This window comes from Leiobunum rupestre, chromosome 2 (assembly GCF_980474605.1).
Source record: "Leiobunum rupestre chromosome 2, qqLeiRupe1.1.hap1, whole genome shotgun sequence".
NCBI classification, from domain to species: Eukaryota; Metazoa; Arthropoda; class Arachnida; order Opiliones; family Sclerosomatidae; genus Leiobunum; species Leiobunum rupestre.
Window position 1 is genome coordinate 68,202,523 of NC_143385.1, and position 22,601 is coordinate 68,225,123.

General features: G+C 32.6%; 3 protein-coding genes across 5 annotated transcripts in view; all 3 read left to right on the forward strand.

The window, feature by feature from the left end:
• LOC149958862 (synaptotagmin-6-like) overlaps positions 1–2,353 on the forward strand; it is a 129,678-nt gene extending 127,325 nt beyond the window's left edge. Inside the window, exon 9 of the mRNA XM_090165068.1 lies at positions 217–2,353. Coding sequence (XP_090021194.1) covers positions 217–409 — 193 coding nt within the window. The 3' untranslated portion in view covers positions 410–2,353. The remainder of the gene's footprint in view (positions 1–216) is intronic.
• Positions 2,354–6,947: 4,594 nt separating this feature from the next.
• LOC149958863 (uncharacterized) lies at positions 6,948–15,614 on the forward strand. 3 transcript variants are annotated; one of them, XM_090166258.1, is made up of 11 exons: positions 6,948–7,077; positions 7,352–7,993; positions 8,500–8,799; positions 8,889–8,973; positions 12,016–12,367; positions 12,555–12,741; positions 12,813–13,408; positions 13,470–13,632; positions 13,704–13,880; positions 13,940–14,095; positions 14,266–15,614. In XM_090166258.1, exons 2-11 carry the CDS (start codon positions 7,457–7,459, stop codon positions 14,452–14,454), a joined length of 2,742 nt encoding a protein of 913 aa, XP_090022384.1. In that variant the 5' UTR covers positions 6,948–7,077; positions 7,352–7,456; the 3' UTR covers positions 14,455–15,614. The 3 variants fall into 3 exon arrangements, with proteins under 3 accessions (XP_090022384.1, XP_090022387.1, XP_090022385.1); XM_090166261.1 differs by having other exon boundaries at positions 6,970–7,083; XM_090166259.1 differs by lacking the exon at positions 6,948–7,077 and having other exon boundaries at positions 7,271–7,993.
• Positions 15,615–16,058: 444 nt separating this feature from the next.
• Positions 16,059–22,374, forward strand: LOC149958864 (5-taurinomethyluridine-[tRNA] synthase subunit MTO1, mitochondrial). Its single transcript, XM_090166262.1, has 10 exons — positions 16,059–16,376; positions 16,439–16,534; positions 16,597–17,200; positions 17,259–17,449; positions 17,514–17,644; positions 21,253–21,620; positions 21,685–21,803; positions 21,873–21,969; positions 22,041–22,101; positions 22,173–22,374. Exons 1-10 carry the CDS (start codon positions 16,178–16,180, stop codon positions 22,287–22,289), a joined length of 1,983 nt encoding a protein of 660 aa, XP_090022388.1. The 5' UTR covers positions 16,059–16,177; the 3' UTR covers positions 22,290–22,374.
• The last annotated feature ends 227 nt before the right edge of the window (positions 22,375–22,601 follow it).

The window sequence follows — 22,601 nt, forward strand, 5'->3', positions numbered from 1 at the left end:
CAGTATTTTTGTGGGAAACATAAGCCTTAGCGAGAATCGTGGCCTTACACGAACGTTTCTTATGATTAACACGTCCATTATAAGTTAAAAATATAAAATGAATCGTCTAATTGGAATTGGAGGATCTGTTTGCTGTTTTATTTAAATGCTATTTAATTTACATTTATCAAATGAATTGAATTTAGTTTGAAATGAAATATCTGTTTACTTTTGCAGAGTCGGCGCCAACGAGTTGATGGGCTGCGCAACGATTGGCAACGCCTGTTTAGGGCTCGGCAGGGAACATTGGTTGGAGATGTTGGACAATCCCCGGAAACCAGTAGCGCAGTGGTACCCTCTGGTGGACACCCTGCCGGATATCCCCGAGTTGAAGAAGGGTTCACCCGTTAAATGCATGAACATGAGGTGATCCAATTCGTCCTCCATCTATTGAATGTTTTTCTAAAACCAAAAGAGAAAAAAAACACATCAATACGTTTAAAAAAATATATATAAAGAGAGCCAGTTGAAACAAAATAATATCTAGAAGATAATTAAAAAAATGGAAATAAGGTTTGAAATTGAACTCTGATATAATATCGTCTGAATGTTTTTGGGACCAGGTTACGATCGTGGTATTTTGACAAAGCAAATATATCGTTGGATTTAGCCCCGTTTTGAAAAAACCTTTTGACCTTCAAAGGTAACATGGGAAGTTAGGAATGTTTAACAATATTGAAAAAAAAAACACACACACAAATCTAAATCTTTACAATATTATCTAGTAGTTAGTGCTCCTATATTTTTGTATACTTTTCCTGGAGTACAATTTTTCTCGAAGCTTGGATAGGCAGTTTTTCAAATAGTATTTGGTAGACGAAAACTTATATTGTAGAGACACGTCGCGATTGGTTGATCGCTTTGACCTTGTAAGAAGCGAAACTTAAGATGATTGGATAACGTTTGACCTTGAAAAGTATCTTAAGATGAATGGCTATTTTCTACCGTACTTTAAAACGCGCCAAGCTCCCTTTACATAAATTTAAAATACATTCTTTAAGAGGATTGGTTGATTTTTTGAACGTATTCAACCTAATTGTATAGAGAAAGAGCGTGATTGGTTATTTTTAATATGACGAAAGAATAGGAAAGGACGTGATTGGTCTATTTTTGATCGTAACAAAAAGTCGTGATTGGTAAATAGAAGACGATTGGCTTATTTTTTTGGACTAGGAAGAAAGATGAAAGGACGTGATTGGTTTATTTTTGGACTAGGAAGAAAGATGAAAGGACGTGATTGGTTTATTTTTGACCTTGATAGGGATAGAAGCGTATGATTGGTTTATTTTTATGAAAAAGATATTTTGTCAGTTAGAAAAGTAAAAATTAAGAAGTACGGTGCTAAAGTTTAGGCGATTGATGTTATCGTATTTTGTGGGAATTTTTGAGGTTTTATGGACTTAAGATTGAAGTTTAAAAATGGTTATAGTGTGGTTTCGTAAAATTCTAAAGAAATGGTTTCACATAAAACGTCTCTCTCTGCTCAAGTTCAAAGATTGAAAAATATAAAATGTTTTGTATTTTTGCACAATAATACTAAGTTTAATTTTGCACCAACAAAATAAATCGTCTAATGCTTAGATGATATCTGAACGGTGTAACAATAAAACACAACGTCTTTATGTATCAATTAAAACATATCGTAGAGATTTTTATTTAATAATTAATTAATTGCTTTTATTTAAGTGTGATACGTCGGCCAAAATTAATTTGTATAATTAATAATTAATTATTTGTAAAAAGTACTCGGAAAATGTCATAAACAATTGACACGGATATACCAGCGCGTTGTAGTACCTTGAACATTATTATTAATTTCAATGTAGTTATAACCATTTTAATTTTAATCCAAATAGTAATTTAAATGTTCGAGTGTTAAGCCAAGTTAATAATTAATTTAAATTAATTTTAATCGTAAAAAGTATTAAAAAACCGTTTTTAGATGTCGCCGAAATATATTTGTAACGTGACAAAATATATATAAAATTTCCCTTTAAAAAGGCTTGCTAAAATTAGAATTAATCATTTATGTTAAATTTTAAATATCAATGCGAGAAAAACGTACCCGTGTTAAATATATATTGGGTGTAATCATATACGAAGCCGTGCCACTTTTTAAATATATTTATTTTACAAACAAGAATTAACTAAACTTGTTTTAAAAATATATTGAATGTGTAGCTTTCAAAAACAACGCCAACCTGTAATCGCTAAAAACGCAGTTGTAGGCTACATTTAGTTGTTGAAAACAATGTTATACTATAATATTTGAGATTCATGAATTACATGATTGAGAAATGTTTTTTTTTATTTACAAGCGTGTGTAAATTTTTAATTTAATAATTATATTTATTGTATATAATGCACTGAAATGCACTTTTTTACGTGAAAAATGCAAGAAAAAATGTAAATAGGGAAAAATGTAGTGTGAAATAAAAATCGTTTTTATTTAAGTTAGTTCTTTTTATTACAAGGTTTTTTTGGTCTTGCCAGCCGACTGGCCCTTTGACTAACGCTATTACTTTTGGATATGATATTTCAAAAACGTACAAAGGGACCTTAGTCACTTACTATTTTTCTTAGCGGAGGTATCGCCATCTAGCCTTAATATGGAACAATAATAATAGTTTTTTAGGGGGGATTTACCAATTAGACTTACAATTGCTACTCTATCACTGTTCTATTAGTTTTAAAGGAAAAATTGAAATCAATTTAACTTCGCTAAACTCGAAACCACTGAAAAATGATCGATCTGAAGTTATATTAGATTACAGTGAGGTTAATTATATTGTCTAACTAAAAACTTCAAATAATTTTTAATAAAAAGAATTATAATTTCAATAAAATATATTTTTGTATCACAATGACGTAATTATCTCCAAAATAATTATTCTACGTTAAAAAGAACATGGCCATACAGATTTAAAAGAATACGCAACCAAAGACTAACAAGTGGATAGAACACTGTTCATTTTAACACATTGATTTTTCTTTGTGATTTGAGTGCAAAGTGCGTAAGTTACAAAATCGTTGTTATTTAAAAATAGCGCCATCAAAACAAACGCAGACTACAAACGCCATCTACCGATGAGTTAATGAAGTAGCATTGATTTTTTATATAAAGTATCCGTTACCATTGTTGTAACGATAATTTAGAGTATAAATAACAATCGACTCAAAACCTTTGCCGGAAGAATTCCACTAATAACAGTAGGATTTACCGAATGCTCGAAAAGGAATTCGGTTAGTAGCTCAGTGCTATTCCAGTAGGAAAGTCATTTGTTTCAAAACAAACACGGGCGGGTTTGGCGCTCTTTTAATCTTGAAATATTACCGAAATATCCGTGAACTTATAACCTTGACGATTTTCGCTACCCATCCCCCGTGAAATAATCGTGAATGGCGATAATTTCAGATTAATGAAAATAAACCCTTCTAAAACAAAATATACTTTCAATTATTTTTTCTCGATTCGAAAAAATCCTTTCGTATATAGTTTCGTAAAATGTAATATTTTTTTTACACCTGGTGATATTATGACGCAATAACATCAAGGCAGGTGTTTTTATAAATAATTTTCCCTCCCTTTGCGAGATAGCATTTCCAAGATTTTAAAAGCTTGATCATTTAAAAATATTCTTCAATTATTATAACTTGTTAAATGGGGAAGGACCTTTAAGCTTTATAAAAAAAATAATCTTCGAAGCTCAAGTTTGGCGTTTAAAAGTAAGATATTTTTGGCCTTTTTTAAAAACTAATTGTTTAAAAAGATACTTTTATTAGAATACATCTCATTTCTAATCCTAAGTTTTAATTTAAACAAGTTGATTTTACTTTTTAAAAGTTAGTTTCTATTTTGTTTCAATAACACTGTTAGCTATCGTATTAATTTAATATATTAAAATTTGTATTATATTTATGATTAAATATTTAAGATATTAAATTTTTATTATATTTATGATTAAATATTTAAGATATTAAAATTTTTATCATATTTATTATTAAATATTTAAGATATTAATTTTTTTTATCATATTTATGATTAAATATTTAAGATATTAAATTTTTTATCATATTTATGATTAAATATTTAAGATATTATTATTAATTTATTAAATATTTATAATATTATGATTAATTTATTAAAAATTTTAAATATTATGATTAATTAATTAAATATTTTAAATATTGTTATTAATTTATTAAATATTTAAAATATTATTATTAATTTATTAAATATTTAAAATATTATTATTAATTTATTAAATATTTAAAATATGGTTATTAATTTATTAAATATTTAAAATATTATTATTAATTTATTAAACATTTAAAATATTATGATTAATTTGTTAAATATTTAAAATATTGTTATTAATTTATTGAACATTTAAAATATTATTACTAATTTATTAAATATTTAAAATATTATTATTAATTTATTAAATATTTAAAATATGGTTATTAATTTATTAAATATTTAAAATATTATTATTAATTTATTAAACATTTAAAATATTATGATTAATTTGTTAAATATTTAAAATATTGTTATTAATTTATTGAACATTTAAAATATTATTACTAATTTATTAAATATTTAAAATTTTATTATTAATTTATTAAATATTTAAAATATTGTTATTAATTTATTAAATATTTAAAATACTATTATTTAATTAAAAAATATTTAAAGTATTATGATTAATTTATTAAATATTTAAAATATTGTTATTAATTTATTGAACATTTAAAATATTATTACTAATTTATTAAATATTTAAAATATTATTATTAATTTATTAAATATTTAAAATATTGTTATTAATTTATTAAATATTTAAAATACTATTATTTAATTAAAAAATATTTAAAATATTATTATTTAATTAAAATTTTTTAAAATATTATATTTATTATAAATATTTAAAATGTTATTTTATTATTAAGTATTTAAAATATTAATTTATTATTAAATATTTAAAATGTTAATTTATTATTAAGTATTTAAAATATTAATTTATTATTAAATATTTAAAATATTATATTTATTATTATAATAATTATTATTTCATAGTAATAAGTTAATATTTAATTTAAAATAAAGCCATCTAATAGTAATTGTTTTACTTTTGGATTTTTTATAATTTTGAACAAGTTAACGAAATTCAAGTCACTGTATAATCTAAGTGGTTTCCATGTTGGGTTTTTAAAACATTTTCATATTTTAATGATGAAAGAATCTTAAAGGTGATGTGTCTTAAATCGAAAAATCTTCTGCTAACAGACGCTACATGTAACGTAACTAGTGCCCTTAACCCAAGCTTTTGATAAACCTGTTGGCAGAAACGGGAAATTTGATGACCCATCAGGGCCATCATAAATATGGAACTTTTTACTACCTTTAAAAGACTTTAATATTTGAAACAATGAAGATATGAAAACATATATCTATAACACTGATATAGATAATTTTATTCTATTACCTAATACCACAGTTTGAACAACAATGTTAATTTCACAACCTATTTTAAATCTTATCTCAAACCAAGCGTAGTTTCAATCTTTCTGGATAATAACAAGAACCATAAAACTTCTAGAATTGCACGTTTTTTCTCTTGCCTTGTTAAATAAGCTCATCCTTTGAGCCACGATCTTGAACTTTTTTCCCGCCTGTAGGCCTATTACACGTTTTCGAAGTACAACAATTTATCCAGAGCGTGGTAAATTTGATATATTGGTTTACACATCCTGGTTTCCTTATATTTTTATTAGTAAGTGACTAACAATTTTAAGTGCTTAGGTTTAAGTATTAATATTGATAATCGTGAAAATGTTTTATATATTTTATTTAAATATCGACCCACCAGTAGAAATTTTCTGGTTACTAATAAATATAAAAATATATTTCGTCACACGGTAGAATAAATTTCATTTCCTAACACCTTTAAGAACAAAAACAGGTTTTTGTTTTATTGCCAAAGCTTTTTTTTCCGAGTCCTTTGTTATTTTGGTAGGAGCCACGCGTACGAAGCTAAGCCTTGGAACGTCAAGTTGTTTTTATCATTTAAAAAATGCCTGGGCGTTAATTTAAATTTTTCTCGTTACGGTCTTCTGATTTTGAACAATGGTAGGATGTGAGGTGACAATTTCTTAAGATTATATTTAAAACGTTGAAAGAAAATTAAGACAAACATTAGGAAAAAAAATTTCATTCGTGATTTTTTAACTATATGAAAATATTATTTCAAAATCCAAAAAAGGGAATTTGATTTATTTTTAATGGCTTCGTTCAATTGCTGATGTTTATTTTTGAAAGGAGATCATATTAGTAATATCCGAAGAACATAATATTTATCGTAGATATAAGTATTCTTCTTAATATATAATGTTATTCGTTTAAATAAAAATATCTTCCCAGTCTTTTTCTGATTTTTCAAGAAGAAATTCATTATTCGATCATTATTTCATAGATAATATATGAGTTTATAAATAAGTAAATATACCTACGGAGTGTAATATTTACATCTTACATCGGATAATTATCTTATACGGATACTTCTCTCGTAAAATATATATTATGTACTTCTGGTAATGAATGTATCATGACGCATTGTCTGTGATGTAGTGAAATTGAAAATATCTGACAAGACTTTTTGAAGACTAGGATGAAGTTATATTACATGAATAGCAAACCCACGTCCTTTGTAATAACGTGAATATTATGTAAATTCCAGTCTATTATAGAGTAAAAATTCAGGAAGAGAAGTAAATTTAAACGACCTTGTAATTACGTAAAATGATGCACCCCATTTCATGTGACGTCATTACTTAGACGGTTTTCCCGTTTTGTGATTCGTCACTTGTTTCGCTCGTATAAAGCGCCGGTTTTTTTATTATATTTTTTGTCAAAAGCCGCGAGAATGTCGTGGCTTAGTCGGTTTGTTTTCCGGTAATTTTCAATGTCTTAGAGAAAAATGTTGTATAAAAAAGTATTTACGCGTAGATGTAAACGTGGCCTCTTTAAATAAACCCAAAGTAATTGTATGCGTTTAATTGTAATTTTTGTTATTTATGTTAGAAATTATATTGCTATTTTCTTCTTTTACGTTTACGTTAAGACTTGGCTTCTATTGATGGCGCCCAAAAAGAAAATATAAATTTTTATGAATGAAAAATAAGTTTTCCCTATGACCCATTTATTAATTTCCTTATAGTCTAGACTAAGCCTGGGCCAACAAATTTTAATTGCTTTTAAAATGACGTATAATTAAATTAAGCGAACCTTTACATATATGCCTTTTCTTTACAGGCCCTGTTGTTGCGTACAATGTTTTCTCCGGAAATATATAACGTGAAAGATGCTGTATAATAAATGTAGCTCGCTAATTTTCTCAGCTTAATAGCTTACTTTAAAATGTCTCAGCCACCAACAGCTCCGGATAGAGGCTCTTCCTCTAGAAGCAGCTCACTGGTGCGATCAAAGAGCTTACGTTTACCTCAAGCGAGGCGTAGTGATCATTCTCCTAGTAGTAGTCTAACTCGTCATGGCAGCATGCGCTTGCCTCGCCCTTCCACTAGTTCTACTTCGATCTCTTCAGTAGCTAATTCCAATAACAGTAGTAAGAAACCAGCCCCTCCTCCGATAAAGCCGAAACCTTCGTTCATAGATCGGCTAGGTGAGAAAGTGCACACGTTGACGACTAAATCTAGCAAAACGTTATCAACTCAAGATAATACGTCCAAACCATCGTGTTTATCTCGAACTGGTAGTCCTAAGAGTGAACGGGATCATTCAGCAACTAGAACTGTTAGTATCGATGCGCCCACTTCCGCTAGGGAACAAGCCGCCGTTGAAAGGGACAAAAATGCTGCCATTTCCAGAGAAATGGGCATGAGTCCCGATGTAGTTCAACATTTTCGAAGGTTAACGGAGGAGCATGATAAATTACAGGTAATTTATTCGTGTGTATTGTTAAAGTTGGTTTTATCATTGAAGCTCGTGCATCAAATGATAATTAGTGAAATCTTTCGGATAGTTTTGAAATCTAATTGTGCTAGTGGGAAAATCTTAGCATTAAACCCAGCTTACCTATTGCTAAGCTTTTAGACCCAAATAACCTTTTCAAGTATCTATGCTTAGCTTTACAATAATTATAACTTTAAAACCAAACCTTTTTTTACTGATTTTGATTTGATTTTCACTCAAGTGTTATCCAATTGTACTATTTTGAAACTGATTGAACTTGAACTTTTTTAACTATTGTGTTCGTTAATTTTTAGGACCATTTTTAAGCAATTTAATTTTTGATTTGGACCAATTTTAATTAACATTTAACTTGTTACAGTTATCGTTACTTTTATATTTGTAACATTTGGAACTATTTGTTAGTTGAAATTAATTTGGAACATAATACTCGCTTGTTATTGAACCAATTAAACAAACTTTTTTGCTTGTAGATGGAATACGCCAGGTTAAGAATGCAGCAAATGGATAACGCAGCTTCCAAACTACTTTCAATTTCTACTCAAAGCTTGCACAAGGAGATCAATAATTTACATACTGCTTATTCCGACACTCATCTGGATACAATACCGGAGGATGGACCAACTTCTCTTAACAGGATACGTTTTGGAGATGAAAAGGACTATGGTGAAGATTACGTTCATCATTTGGAGTCGTTGGTTTACGGTTACCGAGCTGAAATCCTCAGGGTCCAAGAGGAAGCCCGCAAGATGCAATATAGATACTGGGAACAGGTGTGTAAGCTCTGTTTATCTTTCTTAGAATATAAAAAATGGGTCTCCTTTCTTTTTTCATACTTAGTGCATCTTTATTTCATTTGTAGGTTATGGGTTCCGACGCGGATATTAAAGCAGAGACTGGTAAACAAGTTATGGAGCTACTCACAAAAAAGGAGGAAAGCCAAAAGGGTAAATACAAAAATTTTATACAATCTATGATACAACTTCTAGCCCGAATTAGTTTTGTACGGACCCAAAATAGCAACCCGGTTTTAATTATCAAACACCCTATGTCATTTGTGTTCTGATTATAGGTAGCTTAGAGTTGTTTGAACCTTCATCTTGGTAAAATGGACTGTCAGACCGTAATTTACTCCTTTGAAAAATGTAATCATTTCTACCCTAAAACGGCTGTCATTTAAAGCAACTGTGGTCTTTTAAATCCCCCCAATGTTATGAAAAGGCCCTTGCTATGAATCTATCAGATTATTCGAAAAAACGACTGTACTGGACAGAGTGGTGCCATCTATTAATGGCGAAGGAAGCTAAAATTCAAATTAGGGAAAAGATAACGTCGTCAGAGAAGCAGTGTAGAGTATTATAGTTAGACAACTTATACTCTACTGGACTTTTACCTAAATTATATATCCCATACAAAATATATTGTTAAAAATTACTATAATTCAAGTTATTTACAAATTTACATACGAGCCATTTAACTCGAGGGGAACTTTTATGTCCCACCTTTTAGGTAAAAATTTAGCTTAAGCGTCTTGTTTTGATTTCGACGCTAGCGACATCTGTTAAGCAAATAGCTACTTCACGTTGAACCAACACTTTCTTTAAGAAATTTTTCTGAAAGTGCTATTGGTACTCTACTATTCACAAAAATTGTGGCACTCCAAAAAGGACTTTTTTGGGGTCCTTTTTTGTAGAATATAAAATTACCATTTAATAGCATGCCTAAATAGTAAAAAAAAAAAAAAAAACATTTTTATAAACACTGAATAGTATCTGACTTACCTATAAATAGTTTGTCATTTGGGTTGTAGTTTTAATGGGCCTAAAATATTATTAGATACTTTGTGGAGTTAAAATCTTTTAGGAGTCACAAAAATTAAATTCTTAACAATTTGCACAGTTGCAGATGCTAGATCTTTTATATGAAGGGAAATCCCTGTGAAAAAATTTAATATGCTAATTTTTAACCTTGGTTTGACCCCAAACTAACCGTTAAGTTTATAAATGGGTTAATGATTTAAGTACAAAGTTACAAAAACTTTAATATCTCGCAAAAATACCCCTAATTATCTGCCAAAACTGAATAAAAGTTTACACAATTATTTAAATTATGCATCTTATGAATACTTAATTGAAAAAAAACTAAGAAATTCATTTTACACAAAGATAAAGGGTGGGAAGGTCATTGGGAAAATTAAAATTAGCGGTAAATGAAAAGACCACTAACACTAAATCCATTCAAATAACGATTTCCAATTTAAAGAAAAGAGGAAAATTACATTTTCCACATTCAGTCCCCCCGCAAAGATATTTCCCTTTTTTTGCTTTATAATATTTCTTACTATGAACTCTGTAACGCAAAATTTTATGCTAGAAATGAATAAGGTTTAAATCTGCGTATCAACTTTGGCGGATATAATGTAAATATTGGGGGAAAATGGCGACTTTGTTTCGCTAATTAAAAATATTAGAAGTGCACCTGCTCGCTGTACGTTTGACCCTTTAAAGAATTATCGTGCAAAATATGTACCTGCTTATTTTCAATTCTTCGCTATTGAAAAAAAAGTAACTTTTTTTCATTTTTACTCAGTTGGGAAAGGGAATTTTTCTAAGACGGCTTGCGTTTTTAGGAGCGGCTCTTAACCCTTTATTTTTTTTTCATGATATTATTCTTTTAAAAGTTTTGAGGAAACAATAATAATTATAATAATAAAGAGAATATAACCGTTAGACCCATTCTGTCTTGAATAGTCTGGGACTAGGCTATATAAACTTTGCGATGGAACGTTTATTTAGTCCAATTTGGATGACAATGGGCAGCAGAACTATAAGTATGATTTAATTTTTATGTATTACAATTTGGCTCCATTCCACCGTTATTGTTAGTTTTTCTATCTTAATTGTTGGTAATTATTTTGGTAGATTTTGATCTTTTGTTGGGGAAACTTTTTTTACAAGATAGTATTGTTTTGACTTGACCTCTAAAGGGTATTTAACTTTATTAGCTTTTTCCATTGTTAAGAGTTGAGCGTAAACCTTCTAAGTGGTAGGTTTCGATGTTAGGGGTGGTATCATTTGTCTTAAGCATTTCATACATCTAAAGATTAATTAAGATTAATGTTTTAATTATGATAGTGATGTAGTTTTAATGGCTCCACCAGCCATGTAAGGGTATAAAAACAAGTTCCCTCCTCAGCTGGTCCAGATATTATTTTTGATATTTTCCACTATCAGCGAAAGGCTCTGCAGACCAGGTGAATTTATAGTGTATAATTCCAGCCTCTCGCTCTCTCCTTGGACACGTTCTGGAGGGGGTGGAATTTCATTAAGGGAATCTCTTTAATTTAAGGGCATTATGCCAAACGTGCTGTGAGGGGAAAATGTTAGTATGCAATTTAATTTTTTTGGCCTATATCAAATGGTATATTATTGTTTTTTTTTAGCTATTTAGTTTTGGTTAGTTAAGTTATAATTTTTATACCAAATTCACCCAGGGTTGTCTGATTTAAATCAAGTGAATTTTAAAAGAAATCATTGATTTAAATCACGTATTATACTTCAATGAAAATGTACGAAAGTAGGTTCTTTAGAAATTTCAATTAAGAGGAAATGCAATTAAATTTTATTCATTAATAATTCAATTTAATAAAGATGAATTTAAAATATAGTTTACGTTATCGCTGCACTCAAATTGTTTATCAATTTGTCAAGAAAAACTGGCATAAAACCTTCAAAAATCAGATTTAAATCAAATAAATTAATTTTTTTTAATAAAAAAATAAACAACCCTGAGTTTACCATTACAAATCATTGTATTTAATATTGGTTGCAAAACCTGTGTCCGTTTTTATCAACCATATATCAACCTATTTCATTGCTTACCAACTCACGAATCCCTTTCAACGTGTTAACAAATCACATAAACCTTTATAACAGTTGTTGGATGGCTATGAAACCTTCTATAAATTTTCTTAATTTATTGCTATGCAGAGGTCGCTGAATTGTCCAAGAAGATCCAAGACGTCCAATCTCAGCTGGCTTCTTGCAACCAAGATCTCCAGAAATGTCACAACGCCCTCCAAGACTACCAGTACCAGATTGACAGTGGGGAACATGAGCGGGCCGTCTTAGAACGCAAACTGAAGGACGCCAAATCAGATTTGGCTGAAGCTAAGGAGAGCGTCGAATTTCTGCAGGCGGAAAGGACTACGTTGGCAGAATCCCTGTTGGAAGTTGAGCAAAACTTGGCTACTACAAAGCTTCAACTCGAAAAGGAGACTGCCACCGTCCGGGATCTTTCTCAACGAAATCGAAAATTGTACTCCAAGCTTCAAGAGAAGAAGTGAGTCTCCTTTTTGTTTTTTTTTCTTAACTTTTCCACTTAATAAACCTTTTAACAAGTACTACATATGAAAAACTAAAACTTGTAGTCTTAGGTATAGTAGTGATTGTTATTTCCTTATAACCATTCTGGCCATAACCTAATGTTGCAGCATTAACTCTCTAACCCTTAACCATTTGTAACACAGCCTTCAGTTACAACTTCTGCATGCTGATCTCGAATCAACGCAGGGTCGTGCTCGTGACATGTTACTAAGCCAAGGAGCCCAACTAACAATGGGGGCAGTGGCCATATCCCAGCTCTCGTCTCGTGTACATTCTCTACTCTCATCCACGTTAGAATATGCCGCTACAGAGCTAGGCTTAGAAAAGGAGGTATAAACAAACTCAACCTCCCCTGAACACATTTTTCAGTATTGTTGCTAAACTCTTTTCTATGTCCACAGGTACACTTTGAAATCAACATGGACGATTTCGATGACCTGGATGATGAACATTTAAGTCCCGTTTTTGACATGAGTTCGAGTTCCAGTCATGAGAAATTGTCCAAAAGTAATAGTTCAGCCGTTGTCGTAAACGGAAAAGGTGGATCTCCTAACACCGAAGAGTGTCTAAGTCCGTTAGATCTTGAAAGTGGACAGGGTAAATCAACATCATTAGTACAGTCCATCATACAAGCTCTCGAGCAATCCAACAAGGAGAAAATTGGCTCAAATCCAGGAAGTCCAACCAAAAGTTCAAAAACTGAAGATAAGACTTCGGAGAATGGCGACGCAGAAAATGGAAAGTCGAAACCAGTTGGGACAGCCACTGCCTTTAGGAACGGAGAACAAGATAAGAAGTCAGAAGATGGTGATGGAAAGAAATCAATCATCAATGGTGATCTCAGTGTAAGTTATCATCTCAAAAGCCCTCGTGATGATGAAGCATCTTTAGAGGGTCAAGCCAAACATGCCAATATGATGCTGAATAAGTTGGTTAACGTTTTGGGGATGGTGCAGAAGAAATACTCAATGGAAATGTCCGATATGGAAAAAGAAATGTAAGAGTTTTTTCTAGTATTTTTAGTGATTTTATTTATCATTATGGTCATATATATTTAGCTCAAAACTGAAAGTTGATATGGAGTTATTGCGCAAGGAGAAAGTTCATTTAGAGCTTGATGTCAAAAAGAAGTCTAATTTAATTGAAGACTTAGTTCGTAAACTCGATGAAGCTCAGAAAGAATTGAGTCGAGAAAGAGGACGTCACGAAAGCGAAGTTAATGTAAGTAATTACTAAAAATTGAGGAATCATCCGAATTTCTTACTCTCATTTGTTTTTTAACATCTACTCAGTCACTCCAAGATGAAATTCAAGAGCTAAAAACAAAATGCGCTGCACTCACTGCTATGAATAACGAGCAGGCTCAACAACTGAAGGAGGAAGTTGGGAGACTGGTCAAGTCAACTGGACCTAGTAATCCCATGATTGACGCAATGGCCATTTGTGACAAATTAGTTCTAAAACAAGAGGTGCTTCCTTCAGTTTTTTCCCTTATCCAGCTCTCGCTTTACAACCTAATCTTTTACAGATTGTAAGATTGAAAGAATTGCTCAAAGAAAAAGATGACGTTCTTAAACGCTTAGCTGCCAAATTCGCTCGCCACAAGAAAGTCTGGGAAGAAAATTACCAAAAGGCGGAAGCCGAAGTCAACAAACTAGACGATGTTATAGAGAAAGTTGTTCAAGTGAGTGTTTGTTAATCTGAATTTTTAACGTCTTAGGCCTTGTCATGTTGCCTGCTGCTTTCGTAGGGTCGTCACGACTTTTTACGAAATTCCATTTCTGTTGTGTGTTGATAGTGTATTTTATTTCCTAAACGTGACGAAGTTCACGTTTTCTTTTCAATCATTTCTAGATTCTGGAGAGTGTTCCTGAGCTGGTAAAGAAATCGGAGCCCCTTTCAAACCTCTTAGAGAAATTAAAGAGTGGAACACTCTACAGTGACAACAGCAAGGAGAGCGAGAGCTCTGTTCAACCAGCCGCTGCCACCTCCGTTGCTTCTGACAAAACGGATAGTAGTGCTACCAAAGTGGATACTGTTTAAGATTGAAGTGTCCAAGGCTTAAGATTCATATTTTCAATTCAATGGAGCCCAGAGAAACTAAATATAGAGCAAAAAATTTACTAGTCCGATTTCCTAAATATTGCAGCAACTCTAAGAAACTATGTACTGTTAACCTTAAAATACTTTACAAGAAAGCCAAGCTAGGTGTAATGTACATTTATTTTGAACAACGACGCAAAATTTTTTAGTTTAAAATTTCATAAAAGTTTGTGTCCTTATTATGTTAGGGAGAGGAGGTAAGATTTATTCGTTTTGTATTTTTCGAGATAGGAAAATTTCTGCTATCTAGGCGAAATATTTAATTGTCTGGCCTATTTATTGTTACTGAATGAATTATCCAAGAGATGGCGCTACTTCCATAAAGTTTCAGAATGTAAGAAGGGCATTTTAAAGAAGCCCCATCTTTTGTATATTTATTTTTGTAACTTTCGTAAAACGCTTGGGACATTACGAAATGACCATTATTGCTACTACTATCTTGCAGATTTGTACCACTGTATTTGTACATTAAACCCAAAATGGAAGATCCCCTAACTAATTGTTTGTCAAGGTTGTAGTAACAAGAATCCTCATTGCCAAAGGGTACTGAAATTTCTGGGAGCAAGTTATACATTTACAGTCTCCAGTGCTATAATTAATATGCTAATCTTTATTTTATGAGGTATATTTCTTGGTTTGGGGAAAGTCCTATTGTTCAAGATCTCAAGCTATTTTTGTGTTTGGTGCTACTTGTGTACCACATTAACACCATTCCGTAGCGTATTCCATAATCTTAAGAGGGATCAAATTGAAGGGACTGTGCCTTCTCGATAATATGACGTTAATTATTATGGGGCTAAGCCTATGCAGATTTGTATTTAGTTGTGAGTTTGTGTAATTGAAATGTTATTGTTTCTCAGTATTAAGTATTTTGTGGTTTTCAGTATTCTTGCAGTTCAGTGGCAAATATATTATCTATATAATAATTGAGTGCCTTGTTTATGTGAATATTTTACGCCAAAATTAACAATATATAGACATTGTTTAATTATGGATTTTTTTCTTCTCTTTTATTTTGTACATTTCAATAGAATATTTGAATTTTGAGCTGCTGAATGCATTTGTGCTGCATTAATTTTAAATAAAATAATTTTATTCAATTTTTGAGTCTGTCTTAGATTTAGATATTCCTATGTACGACCTCTGCCAACTTTTATCTCCCGCTAATGTGGCCAACCCATTCATTGAAGTTTCTAAAAGATAACAGTATGAGTTGATCGCCCCAGCGGAATATTTTTTTTAGAATAGTTTTTTTTTTTTAATTTTGCTGGGCGCGTCCATGTTGAGTTTACCCCTATTAACCCCCATTCTCCATATCCTGGGACCAAAGACCCGAGCCTAGACCCCCCACCGATGGTTCCAGGTAATGGCCGACTAGCGGGCGGCCAAAAAGAGTGGTCGAAAAGACCGCGAAAAAGAGTGAAACTGTATGAGTTCAGCACCACGCTCGTTATAGCGGGAAAATCCTTGCTCACGGAATTTCGGAGAATGGGTTGACCGCTATAGCGTGAGATCAAAGTAGGTCGTGGAACGACCTCGGCAACTTGTAATCAAAGTAATAAAGTTGTTGAAATAGTGTGCATTCGTTTTATAGTGACGAAAAAACGTTGGATTAGCAAAATAGAATCCACGCTATTTAAAATTTTGCCATTACGATTTAAGGATGTTTTCTAGACTAAATCGTTTCATTTGCAATTCGAGTAGAACTTCTACGAAATATAGTTATCTTAAAGTAATCATTAATAATATATCTTACGATGTTGTGGTTGTCGGAGGTGGGCATGCTGGAACCGAAGCGGCATCTGCAGCAGCAAGAATGGGTTGTCAAACGTTATTGGTTACCCAAAAGCTGGAGACAATTGGTAATTATACTACAACTATGACTAATATCTCTAAATTAGTTAAGTAACAGTTATAATTTTAGGTGAAATGTCATGTAATCCTTCATTTGGAGGTATTGGGAAAGGTCATCTTATGAAAGAAATTGACGCTCTTGATGGTGTATGCGCTAGAATCTGTGGTCAGTATTAACTGTTACGTTCTGTGTAAAATGTTTTAGCCTAAAAATTTTTACACTATCAGATATATCTGGTCTTCAGTATAAAGTTTTGAACCGAAGAAAGGGTCCCGCAGTTCAAGGTCCACGTGCCCAAATAGACCGGAAATTGTATAAAAAGCATTTGCAGTCTGAAATGTTCATTAAGCCTAATTTGGAAATTGAGGCAGCGTCGGTTGAAGATCTGATTGTAAACTCTGATTTTGAGTGTGAAGGAATTATCACTGGTTTTGGAACCGAAATTAAAAGCAAAGCTGTGATTTTAACAACCGGAACTTTCTTGAGGGGACAAATCAACACGGGACTCGAGACGTATCCAGCCGGAAGACTCGGCGATGGCCCAGCGATTGGTTTAGCCTTAACGCTAGAAAGAATTGGGTTTAGGTTGGGAAGACTGAAAACGGGTACTCCACCGCGCCTTGATGGAAATACAATAGATTATTCAAAAACTATTCCAACTGGAGGAGATATTCCACCAGAACCTTTTTCGTTCATGACTGAAGAAGTTTGGATGAAACCCGAAGAACAATTATACACTTATTTAACAAACACCACGCCAGCTGTTGAAAAAATAATACAAGAGAATTTGCATTTGAGTCGTCACGTTATGGAGGAAACAAAAGGACCTAGGTATTTATTTAGTTTGGGAATTATTTTCCGTTTAAAATTTATTCCGGTTTATTCTTAGATATTGCCCTTCAATAGAATCAAAAATTATCAAGTTTAAAGGCAGAAACCATCAAATATTTCTTGAACCTGAAGGTTTGGAAAGTGAGACTGTGTATCCAAGTGGAATATCATGTACTCTTCCCAAAGACATCCAAATTAAACTTTTAAAAGAGATTCCTGGATTGGAAAATGTAAAAATGACCCAAGCTGGTAAAATATTAATAATGAAGGATTCATATATTTTCAACGATTTTAATTTTAATTTTTACGTAAGGTTATGGTGTGGAATATGACTATATAGATCCACGAGAACTAAAGCAATCTCTAGAAACTAAGAAGGTTAAAAACCTATTTTTCGCTGGCCAAATTAATGGAACAACAGGATATGAAGAAGCTGCAGCTCAGGTAATTTTATTGTTTAAATAATTGGTTAAACCAGAAATATCTCTTAGGAGTGAAGTTTTCATCTACCTATCTTGCTAATATTTTTTTTTTGAGAACAAACTTATGGTGTTGGCCAATGTTTTTTACTTTACTTGAAGCATTTACCTACGCAGGCTCCAGTTGATTTTTTAAAAATACTGCAGCGTGGAAACTATCAAATATTAATTTTCTAATATTAATTCGTCAGTAAAATATGGTTTATTTATAGGTAAAATCCCTACGTCGTTCAATTTTTAATTTTTACATCTTTAAAGGAAGTATGAACTATACTCTTAAATTAAAGGGCCATGCAGGGGGGTAAATTATCTTATAGATCAAAAGAACGACTGCGCATGCGCCTTCTGCCATAGCCTTTCCCTCTGTAAAAAAAAAGCAAAACCAGGGCTGCATTCAGTAACTTTAAAAAAGCTCAACGGTTAGCGGTTTTTTACTGAATGGGTTTTTTGACGTCACGTTGCCCGTCCGTGAGCAACGAAGTCATCGGCTGTAAGAGCAGTTTTTCAACGACCACGTGACATTGCAGCACCGAGTAAGGCTAGCTGCAGACGCCGCAACAGACGATATTTTACAAAATTTACATCAATCGTAAAAAGCGTTCAACAAGATCTTACCATAGAAATCTCATAGGTAACTAGAATGCTGCCGTGTAACTGGCAAATGGGCCAAACGACGTGGCAGACGATAGCCAGATCTCAGCCAATCAGAGCTCAAAGAGTGGTTCTGCCAAGAATTTAATGTCACCAGAGAGAATGACGTCACCTATCTCCCGCTATAGTAGCGGATCCAAGGAGGATTATTATCCTCCTTGGCGAAACCACTCTACGGCCTCTCATTGGCTGAAGGTTCAAGGCGAACTGGCGTCAAGCTCGGCTGTAGGCGGCAGCATTCTAGTTACCTATGAGATTTCTATGGATCTTACGCCACGTTAGCAACAGTCTCGTTGAGAGTTACTGAACGCAGCCTATATTTGCCGAATTTATTTTGTATAAATGCGAAAGTGAAGTTTTTGAGGTTACCAACAAATCGGATCCTTTATACAAATGTTATAAAACAATGATAAATATTCAGTAGGGGTGTAATGATTTGGAAATTGTTAAGGGAGACTGGATACAGGGCCAAGTGTTTGGGGCTAGGGGCAGAGCCACAGAGATATACCGCGTCCCAGGCCTAATGTTGAAAATATCCAATTGGCCAATAATTTTTTCCAAAACATTGTTAAATCGAAAATATCAACATCAAACTCTCGGAAACTAACTCAGTTCTTTTGTCCATAATAAATAAATTAAGCTAAGCCCAAAATCCTGGGTTCCTTGGTTTTGAGCAAAAAATAAATAAAAAATTCAGGAATGAGCTCAAAATTGAACCACGTGGCTATACCAAGGAGAATAAGGTTTCCGCGTGGTATGAAATCCTCTTTCGAAAACCAACTTACGACTTATAAAGAAAACATCGTTCCGAATCAAGCGCCCCCCCCCCCCCTACATGGCCATTTGCGTGGCCCTTTAATAAACGTCCAAGCTAGGTAGGGGTGTGTTTACTACTCCTAGGTCCAAGTAACTTCATTCTATAATCAATAGTTGTTGGTCCTCATTCGTTTTTTAAAGGTGCAACTTTCAAATAATAGCACTCGCAGATAAAAAATTATCTCGCAACTTACTGACTTTGAAGTTTGCACTCAAGTTCGTGCGGAAAACTCAGTGTTAATTTATGTAGAAAAATTAGCCTTTTCTGTCCATTCTTTAGTCCTTAGTTGTAATATCTCTTCAAACGTGGTTGCCATGTTCTTTTTAATGTAGAAGGGGATTTTATTAGGAATGACGATGGTTGAGGTACTTACGTCCATAGAAATCTCATAGGTAACTAAAATGCTGCCGCCTACGGCCGAGCTTGTCGCCAGTTCGAGGCCGTAGAGTGGTTCCGCCAAGGAGGATAATAATCCTACTTGGTTCCGCTACTATCGCGGGAGCTAGGTGACGTCATTCTCTCTGGTGACACTAAATTCTTGGCAGAACCACTCTTTGAGCTCTGATTGGTTGAGATCTGGCTATCGTCTGCCACGGCGTTTGGTCCATTTGCCAGTTACACGGCAGCATTCTAGTTACCTATGAGATTTCTATGCTTACGTCACGGTGTTACTTAAAATTCAATTTTTAAGTGGGAAAATATTTTTATGAAAATACTAATTTTTTTACAAGCCCTTTCAAGTTCTTACTTCATATTAATGACAGACAATAAATTTCATCTCTTATCAAATAATATTTCGTATAGATTACTCTATTTAGCGTAGACCAAAAAATATCCGCCTTTGGTAGTGGTCGAAGGTAACAGAAATTCCTTGATCGACCATAAGTAAGAAAATTCATGCTCCCTATAAAGGGAATAGAACCTCCAACGCGTTCTTTATGGAAGACCCCATCAATTTCCTTTATTCCCTTCGCAATCAGCGATTATCAGCGCCGCAGGTGTGAAAAGCCATGGGAGGCAGCGGACAATATTGGAACCCTTGGAGGGCGACAGAAATACCGGAGGTTATATCCCCTTTAAGCTCAGTAAATTTTTAAATGTAGTGTATACAACCGCGATTTGGCGGGAAATTCGCGCCCAACAGAATTTGCGTCGAGTCCGCGGGGTTAAATGTTTAATTTTAATTGCTTAGATGGATACTTTCCTTGTAAGAGGTATATTTTAAATTTCTGGTCAACCTCGCTTTCGTTTAGTTGCAGTTTCAGCAGATAGACTTTTTTGTTTCGGTAACCCTGCCAGCTGGATTATGTTTCCCAGTTCCCACCATGGTTGGACATAAGGCACTAGTCACGGCATTTGACTACTAAAATAAATGCTCTTGACTGCTACAATAAATCGAAATCTGGGGGTTCACCAGTAAATTTGAATAGTGAAAAATTTATCTAAATATTTATAAATAATGGAAAATATGGCGTATCATAAATTCATCATTCATCAATCCCATTTTATTTAAAATATTGTGATCGGCGAAAGTCATGTAACTCGAGTGATAATAAATTCCTATTTTAATTCTGACGGGTAAAGCAAAATGTTGGCTGTCCTTTTTTTATACCCCCACTAATCAGTGACTACTAATATAAATTGAGATAGGACGCTCACTAGTCAGGCTGACTACTTTAAAAAAATATCCTTATGTCCAACCCTGGTTCCCACCACCTTTATTTTCGTCTGCTTGTTTATCTAAAGTTCTGATATAACTTGATAGGCATATTTTCGCGGATGAGTCGAGTAAAAAAGTTGTTCTATTAAATTTTTTGGTGAAATGTTTCGAGCTCTAGTCGCTTTTGGAGTCGGTGTTTATACGGGTATCTATTTAAGTCAAAATTACAAAGTTCCTCGCGTTGACGAACCTGAAGAATTGTGGAAAAAGGCAGTAGAGTTTGCCGAAAAGTACAAGAAGTCGGATTAAGCCTTGGCTTGTTAAGGTAATGGTAATCAGATTATCAGAGTAGTATTATTTAACGAACAGAATGAATTAAGTGTTGTTTGTATAAATACATGTGAAACAGAATCCTGAAAGGTTTGCTTTTTGCTCTCTTTACCAGGGGATTATGGCTGGTATCAATGCAGGGTGCTTGGTTCAAAATAAAGATCCCCTTATTATCAGCCGTACTGAAGGCTACATTGGTGTTCTTATTGATGATCTAACGACACTGGGAACAAATGAACCATATAGAATGTTCACGAGTAGAGCCGAGTTTAGATTATCACTAAGACCTGACAATGCAGACACGAGGCTAACAGAAAAGGGTAACCAAGCTGGTTGCATTAGTACAGAAAGATACGAAAAATTTTGCCATGACCAAAAAGACTTAAAAGCTATCTGTGACATTTTAAAATCTTTGAAAAGGTCAACCAAAGAATGGAAAACTGAAATCAATTTAGAAGCTTTCAAAACTCCTTGTGTTAAATCGTAAGGGAATTGGATTTTAGGTTTAGTATTGTTGGATACTTGTGTAAATGTCTTCACTTAACAGAGCCTTTGAATTGTTGGAACATCCAGCTGTTGATATTAATTTATTCTGTAAATTCATCCCCCATCATTTAAAAGATTCATTCAATAATCGCCATATTGCTAATAGGATTAAAATTGAAGGTACTGTGAATACAGTTTTAAATAAAAGAAAAAAATTAAAAAAAATTAATTTAGTTTACGGTAATTTAGCTATGTATGCTCGTCAAGTTCAAGAGCAGCTCAAAGAAATAAATGAAATTCGAAATGAAGAAAATCTATATTTGCCCGAAAGCTTGGATTATCATAAGTAGGGATTTTTAAATACAGATTTATTCTAAGTTATTTACTGTTTTTTTTATAACATCTATTCTAATGTAGTTTAAATCGAGCTATTTCCAATGAAGTTATCGAGAAACTTAACGAATCTCGTCCAGCAACGGTGATTTGATATTTTTGTTATTTTTTTTAATTTTATAATTCTATAATATGTGTTTTGCTGGTTTTTATTAGATTGGGGCTGCTAGCCGAATTCCGGGGGTTACACCAGCTGCGCTGCTCCTACTCCTACAATATGTTAAGAAGAAATATCCTAATGGAAAGATTCAGAACGAAGGATGTTTCATTTGACTTCCCTGTTTGTTTTGTATTAGAAATATTACAAATTAAAATATAGAATATTTTTGTGAAATTAAAAATTATTCCAGAGATGTTACTTTCTTGTCTATTTTGTTATGTGCCATGATTTATGATAAGTTTGGTTATTTAAAAATACATAATGTCAAATTCTAGTACATTTTGGATAAACTTGTGTTGATTTTTGACCACATCCCATTCAGCGATATTATAATCATCATAAATATAAAATTTTAACCAGTTTTTTGGGTTGTACAATAATTTTCAAGGACGTACTATGTAGTATGCAAATTTCGATCATTCAAT